General features: G+C 43.2%; 1 protein-coding gene across 6 annotated transcripts; it reads right to left on the reverse strand.

Moving 5' to 3' along the window:
* Positions 1-2,240: 2,240 nt before the first annotated feature.
* C2H3orf52 (chromosome 2 C3orf52 homolog) lies at positions 2,241-12,935 on the reverse strand. 6 transcript variants are annotated; one of them, XM_055701889.1, is made up of 7 exons: positions 12,774-12,935; positions 12,641-12,693; positions 11,184-11,391; positions 8,177-8,300; positions 7,487-7,620; positions 6,579-6,649; positions 2,241-4,719 (listed from the first exon to the last, which is right to left on the reverse strand). In XM_055701889.1, exons 3-7 carry the CDS (start codon positions 11,349-11,351, stop codon positions 4,464-4,466), a joined length of 753 nt encoding a protein of 250 aa, XP_055557864.1. In that variant the 5' UTR covers positions 11,352-11,391; positions 12,641-12,693; positions 12,774-12,935; the 3' UTR covers positions 2,241-4,463. The 6 variants fall into 6 exon arrangements, with proteins under 6 accessions (XP_055557864.1, XP_005432844.3, XP_055557866.1 ...); XM_005432787.4 differs by having other exon boundaries at positions 2,241-3,509; positions 4,520-4,719; positions 12,641-12,915; XM_055701891.1 differs by lacking the exons at positions 12,641-12,693; positions 12,774-12,935 and adding an exon at positions 12,217-12,628 and having other exon boundaries at positions 2,241-3,509; positions 4,520-4,719.
* Between the last annotated feature and the right edge of the window lie 130 nt (positions 12,936-13,065).

The raw sequence follows: 13,065 nt of genomic DNA on the forward strand, positions 1-13,065 counted from the left end.
AACCTCTGCAGCCTTGCTAGCCATCCCACCTCTGCTGTCGGGTCTTCAACATCTCTCTCATTACCAAGCCTGCTCATCAGAACACATTTGCCAGCCATTTCCAGCGAGACAAATCCATCTGTGAAAAGGTGATGAGAGAAAGAGACGCAGGCAGGGTACAGGACTTGACAATTAAACAGGAGGAATCAGTAGCAAATGCCATTGTAAGAAATGTTTATAGGAAATCAGGTGCTTCATTACTAGAAGCAACTGAGGCTCCACATTTTTGGGGGTTTTTGCAGTACTTTTTTTTTTTTTTAAAGTCGTCTTACAAAACTACTGATAGAAACCTCAAAAGTCTAATAACACCCATTGTTGTTGGGGTTTTTGTTTGGTTCGTGGGTGTGTGTGTGTTTTAATTAAAGCCTGTTAGATGCATTTACTCTTCCAAAGTTCCTCTGGCCTGCTTGATATATACTGTTATACAATGAACAACTCTGATAAATAACTCATTTCTCAAATTGCCCCCCTTTAACGTAATACTACTTATCTTAGAGTGAAGTCTTAGCAAAGTTAGAATTAAATGAAGAAAAGCAACAAACTGCCCACAAAAGAAAAATTCCACCTGCTTAGAAGACTATGAAAGCTGATGCTGCGCAGGTGGGAACAGCACAGCTTCCAGAAGATTCCCGGGTGTTTGCTCCGTGGCACGACTCTTCCAGCTCCCTCCTGCTGGAGCCGCAGGTCTGGCTCTGCAAGGCCAGAACACAACCTCCTCGTAGCCCGTCGCCCGCCACAGGCTGCACTTCTGGGCACACGCATAGGACTGAAACCAGTTAGTCAACTGTTCACCAGAGCTATAAAATGATTATGTGCTGTTGCTTAAGTATGGGGTTGTGGTTTTTTTGCTCCCACCATTTTTGCAATTAAAAAAAAAAAGGGGGGGAATAAAACATTGAACAGATTTCCTGATTTTAAAATCTTCCTCTGTATGCAATCGCTGGCTGCAGCCCTGGCTTTGTGGTGTAGAGCCTTTGCAATTCCCACCTGCCGTCTTGGTGCCGGGGCTGTCCCGCGGGTGGAGGGTTGTGTTTGGCAGCAGAGGGATGCTGCCAGCATGCTGCAGGCATTGCCCTGCGGGTACCGCTGCAGCGACGGGCAGCTGAACCTGCCCAAAATGTGTCCTGGCTGCTGCGGCCATACAGATGCTTGCCTGCCACGGGGTTTTAAAGGGCTGCTTGTACACTCGACAAACTCCAGGACTATCTTTTCTCTTCATTTAAAAATCTTTCAGTCATTAAAGTACTACTCACACTCCTTCTATTAAAATTAACATTAAGTAGTCACACAAACTACTATCTTAACTTGATGAAATGAGGTGTTTTCACACTGCTCCATCCCTAATGGATGAGGTCATTATTAATTCACTTGGTTATTTTCCTTTACATGATCAATTTACCTCAAAGATATAAAACCATAAACCACCTTTTGTCATTTCTTGACATTTCCTTCAATGAGAGTTCAAAGCTTGACTGGAGGCAGACCGTGAAGTTGGACATTTTCTGTTGAATATCACAACATCTTGCTACAGCTCCACCTCTTCCTTTCCTGTGAATTGCTGGGGTAAAGGAACTGGGGCAGAGGAGGACAACTGGGAAAAAAATAGAATAAAAACAAATGCTCGGTTCCTTTTTTCTGCCAACTCTTGAGGCACGTTGGGGTGTCACCATAAAGAAGCATAATCATTATATTATTTTTCAGTTCTTAGAATCAAGATAAAGAAGGGTACAAGGGCAGGTTCTGTCGTCTTAGAGCCATAAGATCAAGCAGCATCCCAAAGACAAATTATTTCTTTGCTGCTGCTATTTTCATAGCTTGCTACTTTTGGGACAAAACCATACAGACCATGGATTTTATCCTTCCCCAGTGTAAGAATCAGAAGGAATATCTCTTCTAGTCGTATGCTGCATAGAACATTGCATCAAGAGAAATTACGGTTCTTACAGCCAACGCTATATCTTACAAATCAAGATGGGGTCAGAATTAGCCACAAATGAGAGTGCCATGTCAACTACGGATTCGGTCCGGGCTATTTCCCAAGCTCAGTTAAAAGTCAAGCAAAACAAACACAGGTTTGAGTGTACTGCTCTGTCAGAGACACTTCATACAGCTCTTGGCAGTTACAGTTCTGACGGTTATTTTCCAACCCAAACAGCTGAAAGACTGGAGCTGCTGAAGAATGAAAACAATCACTTTAAAAGTAAAAATAAATAATTTAATACACAGTAAAATTGTCAGATTACTCCTTAAATAAACCAGTAGTATTAGAAAAAGAGAAACACAATTTCCCATAAGACATTTCTCACAATACAAAAGGTTTTGTAAAATACGTTTGTCTATCCAACAGGACTAACATATTATAAAAAAACAATAAGAAACTATACTTCACTAGCATGGTAGTGAATCCATTCCATTCTGCATAAAGTTCATGCTTAATTTTTAATTGTCATGTTATATCCAGTTATTGGCTATAACTGTCACTCCACACTGGCCTACACGTTCTGCTTCAGCACCTTCCTCTTGGCACTGGGCCATCTCACCCCATCTCTTGTCAACAAGAACAACTGTTTGCTGCCTTATTAAGGCAAATATCTTGCATCTGTTCATTTTCATCCCCACTGCTGGCACAGGGACTATAATTAAGGCTGTAGACTAGTTTCTCTTTGAATTTACAAATGCAGGTCAAAGAGCTGTCTATTCACTAGTACTAGTAGCTAATTATTAAAGCACGCAGCTAATGTGACCCTCGAAAGATCCATGTAGCATTCAGGTGCACTAGTGAACAAGACATGTGTCTTCCCAACATTTCTTGCTGCATTTCTATTTCATATTAAAGATGAGAAAAATAGAGCAGATACCATGAGCAAGGGAACGATCAGAGTTGAAGCTCACTTTAGTAGTTAGTGCAAAGGACTTGCATGTAATTAAAGAAAATAGAGTATTTAAGTTTTCAGGCTGTTTTAGGAGGAAAGAACAACAGGGAAATGTGGCATATGAAGTTAGAAGAGAAAAAGTAACAGACATGAGCATGGGTGAAAGTGAGCATTAAGCATGAACCTGTGCAGATAATTTTGGATAAGCCAAGAGAAGAAGAAAGGAGCCACGTGCAAGTCTGCTTTTAAAGCTGGTGGGGGGAATCGAGATTTAATTGTAAGGCAAGACAAAGCAGAGGTTTCAAAGTCAACAGAGCATGCATCAGACAAGATATTTTGTTTTCACAGGGGTGAAATGGGTTATTGAGATATCAGAACAACAATACAGGAGGAGGTAGTGGTGTTATAGGAGTACAACACTGTTATAAATGTACCACATTCTCTATTTACAATATTGCATCACAGATGGTATTTACAGGACATCTTTAGCGGTGTTTCTGCCTAATGAATAGCTCCCTATCCTGTGATTACTAACAGGTAGGAGAAGCCCATCTCTTCTAGGCGGTGAGGAAGATGAGGAGTCTTTCCGTCATTTCTCTGAAAGTTAAAACAGTACAATATTAACATTGAAATGAAATTTTAGATAGTTATTTCAGCATATTCTTTCCTGTCCCTTTTACACTGCATTTTTTTCTGAAATCAATCAGTATACAAGGAACAAAACGATACTGAGAACTGGAACTCATGACTTGTTACTCTCCTGTCCCTTGATAAGAGTACTGAGAAAAGTCAACATGAGTTAGTGCAAATCTTATTTACATACGTTGTATGGTGATGCCTAGAATTACTCCAAAACCACGCAGGTGCGGCTCAGTAAAGTGGGTGTGTGGGGAAGCAGCTCCATGCATTGTTTTAAGTGAAACGGCAAAGTTCATCGGACTTTTACCGGGACATTTCAATCAAGGCAAATCTAAATGCATTGGAATCACTGCCTTGTCACTGGCAGTCATTGGAACCACTACCTAGAAAATCTGGAAAAATGAATGTTTGGTTCCCTTAAAAAGTATCTCTGCGCATAATACATTTTCCCCAAAAACTCTGAAAAGACAAAAATCTGGAGGCTTTTCATCCTTGACGGGGAAAAAACATCAGAAGTTCACTCCCAAATTACTTACTCTGTTCTACTTGGTTTCAAATTTATAAGGATTCGATTATGAATACGCAATCAGGAGGAAGTTTTTTAATTATTTGGCTCCCTGTTATGGTACACATATATATCAGGAGTTTTTCTTTGTGTGCAGAAAATGCAAGAGGAGATCTGAAAAGTTTAGTTGGAGTCCGTAGCTAACCAGTCTCACTGCTATTCCCTTTCTCATCAGAGGACCAAACAGTGAATCCTAGGTTATAAGCAAAGCATAGAAAAAATTTCTTAAAAACTTTCTTTTTACTTTTTCTAAAAAAAATACTCTTTTATTAAAATAGATAAATATAAATAAAATAAATATATTTACTAAGAAAACTCAACATCTTTACAGCAAGATTTCCCTTCTTTCAAGTAAATACTTCTGCTCGTTGTAAAGGAACAGTCTCTGATGTACAGAACTTACATGTTAACGTGAGAGAAGTCGGGTCAAGCTTTAACCTGTTACATTCAGCTGTCCCAGGATTAGAGGTATCATCTTCATCATAAATATTTTGACGCAAGACATTCCTTATAAAATCTGGGTTCATTGTGTTTTCCATAAACCCCTCTGTTGATGGTGGCACAGAAAACTCTAGCTGATAAAATACAGTGGAGCTTTCATTACTGAAAAACAAAGTCAAGTATGAATGCCTTCAAGTCCCCACTGGATCTTTTGTTTTTTTGAGAAGACTAATTTTTCATATCAGTGTTGGCATGGATTTTTTTTTTTTTAGAAAAAAAACCCACTTGTTCCAAACAAAGGCGTTATAAAAGAAAACTGCCATCAAAATTCCCAGTTTCCTCCCCCCTTCTCAGAACAGTTCTTGACGTTAAGCTGGTCACGTACCTGAAGCCAACCTGAGACACGTTTTCCAATGCGCAAAGGGCAATTGGACGTGTGTCCTAACGAGGTGAGGTTTCCAGCACTTGTGCTTTACAAGTACATAACGATAAGAGGTGCTGCACTCTCTCACGCGTAGTTTAGCTAAGAACCTGCAGAAAGGTTTGCTCTCCTGCTGGCAGTACCTGGGGCCACGCAGCCCTGCTCCCAGCTCAGCTCTCAAGGGCGTTACGCAAACTACAGGACTGGAGTCCACCTCTGGAGATTTGGTTGTTTGTGGTCTACCAAATGCACTGACTACAGTTCCACAGTTACGTTTTGTACTCACAGAATTTAAAACATTAAAAAAAAGCAGTTGGATAGGAGTGAAGAAAAGGAGACAGAGCGACAAAGAGGCAGGGGCACCCACGCAGAGGCACAGGGGGTGGGGACAGAGAGAGATCAGCTAGCCGTGTATGCAGGGCTAGAGCTTTGTGCTTGCATGGTCACAGTTTGTACCCGTCGTAGAGCCCACTCGCTGAGCAGAGCGGGCATAGCCAGGGCTGGCACTGCTGGGGAGCACGGTCCCCGAAGCGCCGCCCCTGGCTGCCGCCCAAGGCTGCTTTTCCCCTGTCCTTGCTCTCTCAAGGGCCTCGGCACTTCGCTGATCTACTTCCCTTGATTTTCTCTTGTCTTTCTAATCCCTTTTGTAACTGCTTTTTCAGAAGGCCTTGAGGAAGCTCTCGGACTGCCTTCCCTCGCCCCTCTGCTCTCGCTCCGTGGCAGGACCACGCTGCAGCTGACCTTTTGAGCCCCACTTGTCCCCCTCTGCTGAGCCTCCCTCTTACTGTAAAGCTGTGGTATCTCCATAGATTAATACTTTACAGTCTTGAACAGAATAAACTTCTTAGCCTTTCTCCAGTGACAGTGTCTGCTGACAGTAAGATCCTCCCTCTGCTCCAGCTTGAAGCTTTCTGTTGCCTCTGCAAGGCAGGCCTGGATGCTTTTCCCCTTCCTCCCATCACTGCTACTCCTCTGGCTCCACGAGCCTTTGGTGGCTGAGCTTCTCATTCATGTGTAAGCATCTCCCACCCAGGCTAGCCTAGGCTCCACTCTGCCACCTGCTCTGCCAGCCTTTCCAACGTGCTGCTGCGCTGAGATTCGCTCCTGTTGGCCGAAATAAAGTGAGGGGGAAAAGCAATCCAAGCAAACTAGCAACGCACTGTTCTTACTCTCATGGCATGCTGGTCGCTGTTGCCTTCAGGTCTTTCGGGGAACGAAACAGATCTCCCCTCCCCATGATCCCTGTTTTATGTATTGAAGGCTATCTAAGCCATGTCAGTTTCAAGAGGTTTCAGCAGCTCATTCTCCTTTTAATATATATTTTTGAATACATTTATTAAGGGCTGCACTAGGAACCAAGGACAACAGAGATCACACTTAACAACAACAAAATGTTACGATTGTGTATTATGAGCAACACTTGCCGTTTACACCACATGATACTTTGACCAGTTTTCACTGCCTATATATGTATATAACTTTCCCCCAAACAACTTATTGTTCCACAGATTTAAATATTGTGCATATTTGCATAGGCACATGTAGGTCTCATCAAAAGCCTGGAATTTTCAGATAATTTTTGGTGGCAGAAATTGCTTACCTGAAATAAACCACCTGAGCTGACCTGAAGTAGCGTCCTAGAGCTGGAGATGAACTGTAGACATCTGTTAACTTGGAGAGAAAAATGAAAAAGAGAAAAAAAAATTTCTTCCATTCACACTCTCTTCTCTCCATATAAGAAAGTACAACAAATCATTCTGACAAGGTGTTTTAATGGGCATAAATACAAGCGCTGGAGGTCAAATATCAGCAAATATCTGCCCTGGAAAAGGTACACAATCCCTTTAAGCCTGACAGACAAGTTAATTTGTGTGCTTGAGTGATTACTATATTACCTTAACACAATGGAGGCATTCAGGGTGAACAAAAAGTATGTGCCCATGTTGCCACGTTTGCATTTTTATTAACACCAAAAAGCCATTCTGCTCTTACTCGGTAGCGGGAAGGAAGGGTCTCTGCTGAGACTCCCTTTCCACAGCAAGGTTACACGAGCACTGCCCTACCTGCTGAGCCCAGCTCAGCCATAACCCAGAGCTGGGATGGCTCAGTGGGAACGGCAGCCATAAACCCAGGCTCTTATCGTGTGCTCACGGAAGAATGCAACACGCAGGACTTTTAGCCAGCACTGGGTTTAGATGACCTTCACAGGCGCTAAATTAGTCAATGATTCGATGAAAAAGGTGAGGACTACGTCTCAACCATTACCCAAATTTGGGAAAACAATCCGTTTGTTTGTTTTTAAAATAAGTGTAAATATTTCCGTGCAGATAATTCTTTCCTCTGCATCAGGACGTAAAATTACACTAGAAAAAATACAGCTTGGAATTTTTTGTGGACTTGCGAATGACTGACTTGCTACACAGAGAAACAGAAACTTCTTGAAAGGGAAAATACTGAATCAATGTTACAAGCAGAATCAGCTTTGCCAAGAGCCACATCAACACATACCCTCTTAGTAATGTCTTCAGAGAAAAGGTGTGGTAGACCACACATTAACTCCAATGTTCCTGAAAAATTGCGGCAATTTCCACTATTTAGTAGTGCATCGGCATCCCAGTAGTCATCCTCATCTATGTAAACATCTAATATTCAAAGGAGACAGAAAGGGGAGGAAAAAGTTCCAGTTAGCAGAAGTATTGAAAAAAAACCCTCTTGGCTTTCTCCAGGGTGACTTTCACAAATTTCCTGGGTAAGGAATGACTGGAAGAAACAGAAAGAAGGTGCAAGTCACCTGAAGAAAAGTGACAGCACGTGGAGGTCGGTCACTCACCTCCATTACCAAAAGTCAGCTGCCTTGGGACCCCTAACAGGCACTGACACCACACGAGGGGATGCAAGTGATCCATTGCACTCGTTGCAATGTCACAAGCATCGTCTCCATGCTTATCCATGACTCTGTTCTTGTAATATTTTCTCACTCAGCTAGAAACTGGAATTGCCATCTGATCAGGCTAAAAGTTGCTTGCTAAAATTAAAAGCGTTCACATCCACAACTCAGCTCACCACCCTCTGCAGTCAGCACCCCAGTACCTTCAGCAGTTTTCAGGGGGAGTTTAAAAGATGCTTCAATTTCTGTTATATTAGACTGTACATATTACACATTTGTATTAGGGGATGAACCAAGAGTGAGATACTTACTAGAGTAAAGAACTAGGCTGATGAAAATGACCAGGAAGAATACTAGAAAAATTGCAGTTATAACCATCCATAGTTTACACTTCCAGAAAACTACATTCCTGCATGATTTCCAGGGATTTCTCTCCTAGTTATAAAAGGAAAGGGCATATTGATTAAAGAAATAAGGTGGGAAAAAATACTGAAGCATGTCGCTACTGTCACATTTAGAAACAAAAGACCCCATGTAGATGGGAGAGGCTCATTGGTAAGCAATGCTCCATCCCAGGCATTCCCACCCTTAACTGCTGCTGCGGGTGGGAACGTAGACCTGCAGAAGGCAAAGGACAACCACAGGCAGGCTATTCCTTGAAGAACAGCCATACCATTCCCCATTTGTGCAGAATTTCTGACTCCTGAATTGCCCATAAAGCTAAGGTGCTACACAAAGGTGTTTTCATGACTTCCAATTTTCTTTTTAAAACACCATCAGTTTGATTTGCATGTTCTACAAACTGTCCTTTTAATGTTTGCCATCTCTCCCGACGTAAAAGGTGTCTATGGAGGAATTTTTGGAATCATTCACCTCTGCAACATTGATGATATCAATCTGCCTAGCTCCTGGGTGCCAGCACCCAAAGCAAGTGGACTGCTATTCATTAGATACTACTGCATTAAAAGATACCGTAAAATAATTGAGACTTTTACAGCTGGCTCCCTTTTTCTTCACAAGACTGGAAACTTGAAGGCTATTAAGAGTGTCTGACACAACATTTATTACAAATCTCACTTGTTCTAGGAGATCACAAGGAAATGCTCTACAAAGCAATTGTGCTTGCATGTACATTTGCATAGAAGAGAAAGGGCAATACTTGCCTTTCATTTAATTTTTAATAGGATTTAAGACCATGGAAGAAATTACATTTGTAAATAGTTACCCCAACAAAAATAAAAAAGCTTAGGTGACATAGCAAAACAAGAAACTCCAACCGTTTTGATCCACAGCCAGAGGACTGAAGGAAGGACATGAATTCATAAGTAGACCACGCTACCTTTTAAATTCCTCCTCCTGCTCCCCATCCACAGTAAATCCACCAGCAACCTCCATGTCCTTGCTGACAGCAGTACCAGGCAAGGAAAAGCACACCCTGGCTGCCTGGGCCACACACATGCAGCTTGGCAGGAGCCAGCTGCTGGCTGGTGGCACTAACCCAGGTTCCCTTCCTTTACTTTTTGAACTTTCTAAGAACCCAGCATAATAGAAAGCTGTTCCCTGAATTTAACTGACAACTACCAGCTGGCTTAAAGCTTCTTTGTGGATGGCAGATGAACAGGGAGAGAAAACAGACACCCACAGAAAGATCTGGCAGAAGTCATTTCTCCAGGAGCAGGAGCAGAGAAAGGGAAAGCGCTTCCCCTGCACACAGAATTTTGCTTTGGTGCAGAACAAAGGGCAAAGGCTGAATATGGTTTCGCTTACAGCATGCTTTTGGGTGGGATCATGTCTACATGATGTAATAGATGTATTAGAACATGTATTAGAAGAATGAAGCTTCAATTTATTCTTGACACTAGCACATCATTTTGTATCTGAAAAATTAAAAAGAAGGCAGTAACTACTGCCTAGAGTACAACTATGTCATCAGTCATAGCAGCGTCAGTTGAAACGGACAGCTCTCAAGCCCCGGTTTCAATTGAGCCACATGTTTAGACCATCACAAAAGTGTAATTTTTAATCACACACAGCAAACTGGCTTGATCTCAAGCAAACCTTCAGCTCTCCAACTATCCCCACATCCTCTGAACATTGCCCATATACCTGGCAAAACTGCCGGGAGGGAGCAGCAGCAGAGAAAAATCCCTCCCCAGTAGGCAGGACAGTTGTGATTAATCTGTCACCTAAGCAGGAAGCAGAGCACGACAGTTTTCCAGCAGTCCCTATATGATAGGGAGCCAGTTGCCAGAATCAGCAGAAACCGAGCCCAAACAAAAACTCAGTTCTGGGAAGAGGAAGGCTAAACAGAAACTTAAGGGCAAAGTTTCTCCAGCTGGCCAAGCACTCTGATTCACCCCTGCATCTCCTCCACCCTCTCCTGTTCCTCTTTGCACCTCCCGAGAATTTCTCTGGCCCTGCAGCAGGCTGATTGAGCTTACCACACCAGAGGAAACTGTCTCCCAGTATAGTAAGGTAAATGGGGTTTTTGCCTAGCTGGTGGGCCAAACGAGCCCGCAGCGGGAGGCGATGGGCAGGGCTCGCACAAGGAAGCGGTCGCTGTTGCCTGCCAAGGGAGGGTGCCGTGACTAATGCTGACCAGCTCTCAGGATGGCTCAGCCATCCGCGTAGAAAAGTGGGAAGCTTCCTAGCTCTGCCACAGGTGTTCCCTCTGCTCCCGAGTGTGAAATGAAAACCATTGTACAACGGTCACCTGTGAGTATATATCACTACTCTGCCCGCATTAGGCTGTTCCATAGCTCTAAGCTAAATGCTGGGAGCTATTTCCCTCAGGACTCATATGCTGGTCTTAACTGAGGCTTTGAGGCACTCTGTTCATATAAATTTATAATTGTTAGCAATTACAAATTACTCAAAGATAAAAAGAGAAAGAGTCCAGCATGGTCTGTGTCAGGATATCCTATACTTGGTTTTGGCAGTGCTGTTTTCTGATTAATTTGTTCTGAAAGAAAGTCTGTTTTTAATACGGGTTTCAACATTTCTCTCTCCTGGTTTCGAGGTCAGTCCCTCTGACAGCACACAAAAAGAGAAGGCAAAACAGTTAGGACTTCATTTCCCAAGTTAAAATTCACAAGCAGCCAAGCACAAAAACTATAAAGGCTTAAAATCCCACTCCAATATTATAATGCATTATTGAGAAGAAGAAAAGCAGTATGTTTAACAGGTTTTCAGCCTTTCCTTCTCTCTCAAACAACAAACTAAACTGCCCCTACAAGATGCTCCTGGAAAATGTCATTTCTCTTGCCACACGGTATTTTCCCCCACAGCAAGCATCAAACGAGCAAGTGAAATTCCTACCTTTCTTGTTTGAGCATTTAGAGGCTTGTCATGATCAGCCTCACTTTCCTCCATGTTAGCTTCTTGCAATTCCATAATCTCGTGCTCCTGACCAGAGCTTTGCCTTTTCATAGCTTCTGTCTCTGTGCGAGGACCTTTGTCTCTGAAGCAAGCGTAGAGGCAACTCATTTCCTTCTGGTTTCAGCTGCGCTTAGGGTCGGTAGCAGTCCTGGTAGGAGGGAGAATTGGAATAGTTTTCACAGGAGTGCTCTCAAAACACTGATAAATAAGGGGAATTCCTTGGAAGGGCAAGCAACGTCATCTGCACTAGTTGCAGAGAAATGGGAGGTGGAGGAAGTATCGATTTGCCTGGTTGTCAGATCTACAGCTCTCTGCTGTGCAATACCAGGTTTTCCAGTTTGGCTACCTTACTGGATCAGCCCTTGACACGCAGGTGACTAAACCTTCAGCAACGCTGTCATTTGCTGAGGCACTTTTGAAAGGAGCTGGATTGCTTTCCCTGCTGCTGTCTGCTGAAACAGTAAAATACCGTTGCTGTTATCTGCGCAGCCAGGCAAAGAGACGTGGTTCTGAACAGCACAGGGTGAGTAAGGGATCACATAGCTTGTGGTTTGGTTAGGCTGCAAAGGGAACTTACCCATCAACACGGCTAATTTTAGTCGCCCTTTATAGTCAATAAAGAAATGAGCGCTACTGCCCTTTGTGCCAGAACTGTCCTCTCTCGAGCTGTTAAGCAGCTTAAAATATGTGGTTAAAGAACCATCTATGTCTATTCACATACTATCCAGCCTAAACCTGAGAAGCTGCTTCAATGTAAAAAAAACAAAAGGACAAACCTGAAGAGGAAGGTGGCCTTCAATTTCAGCCTGCGCTCTACAAGGCATGCTTTTATGAAGCAAATCACGGTGTGAGTTGAGATCTGGTCTGCACTAGCTTCCCACATGGACTCTCCCGTGCCACTTAGTCACTCATAACAACTTACTGCAGCCAGAGGCTGATTCCTCCCCCATCTCCCCCGTATCCTTCATCCTACCTCCTCTCATCTCTCCTGTTCTGACTCCATCCTTATGTTTCTCCTTGCTTCCCACAGAGCACCTCTGTCTCCTCTGGATCAAAAGGGTTGGGCAGGCAGCCGGTAACTGCTCCTGCTCACTCTCTTGTCCCAGCACAGAGGATCATGCATTAAGAGGGAAAACAAAGCCTCTCTCTCCAGCTCCCTCCCCTGCTGGCTGAGTATCCTCTCACAGCACTGCTCCTTTTTCTTGCCAAATGCTGAGGATGCTTGTCCCCCCCACCCACAGATTTTCTGTTTGTGCAACTCATCTGGCTACTGACGCCTGGAGCATTCCCAGGGATTCAGATTCCTGACCTCATGTCACAGCCATCCAGGCAAGGGATGATGCTGAGCACAAGGCCTGATTTCATTAAGCAAATAAAGAGAAATACAACTTGCATACCTTACTTTTTGGTTCTGGAGAATCCTTGAAACTCTGGAGGGCTGAGGATGAAGCTGAGCAGTCATCAAGATCAAAACATGAGTCTGAATCCACAAGGTTTTACCTGGGACATGTTTGCTAGAAAAGGATTTACCTGCTGGTTCTCAGTACTCCTGCTGGAGATGAGCTTCATTTATTTCATTTCCACGCACAGGAAAAGTTCTTACCTTCCTACTGAATTGTCTGAAACCAAAGCAGGTTTTCTAAGCCAAACAAGTTAATGATTATGGATCTCACCCTGCAAAAGCCGAAGTCCTTTGATTTACACCAGTGAAGTTGCTCCTCTCACCCTGCAAAAGCCAAAGTCCTTTTATTTACATCTGTGAAGGAGCTCTGACTTACAAAGTCTTAGGCTGCTTTCCTCTGGGTGATTTAACTTCCACACT

Source organism: Falco cherrug, chromosome 2 (genome assembly GCF_023634085.1).
Source record: "Falco cherrug isolate bFalChe1 chromosome 2, bFalChe1.pri, whole genome shotgun sequence".
NCBI classification, from domain to species: domain Eukaryota; kingdom Metazoa; phylum Chordata; class Aves; order Falconiformes; family Falconidae; genus Falco; species Falco cherrug.

Excerpts from the sequence above, each read along its gene's own strand:
- C2H3orf52 (XM_055701889.1), bottom strand. The coding sequence starts at position 11,351 with ATGAGTTGCCTCTACGCTTGCTTCAGAGACAAAGGTCCTCGCACAGAG. Across the intron at positions 6,650-7,486 it reads CTGAAGACATTACTAAGAGG|TTAACAGATGTCTACAGTTC; the intron begins GTATGTGTTGAT and ends TTTCTCTCCAAG. Across the intron at positions 4,720-6,578 it reads GCTCAGGTGGTTTATTTCAG|TAATGAAAGCTCCACTGTAT; the intron begins GTAAGCAATTTC and ends TTTGTTTTTCAG.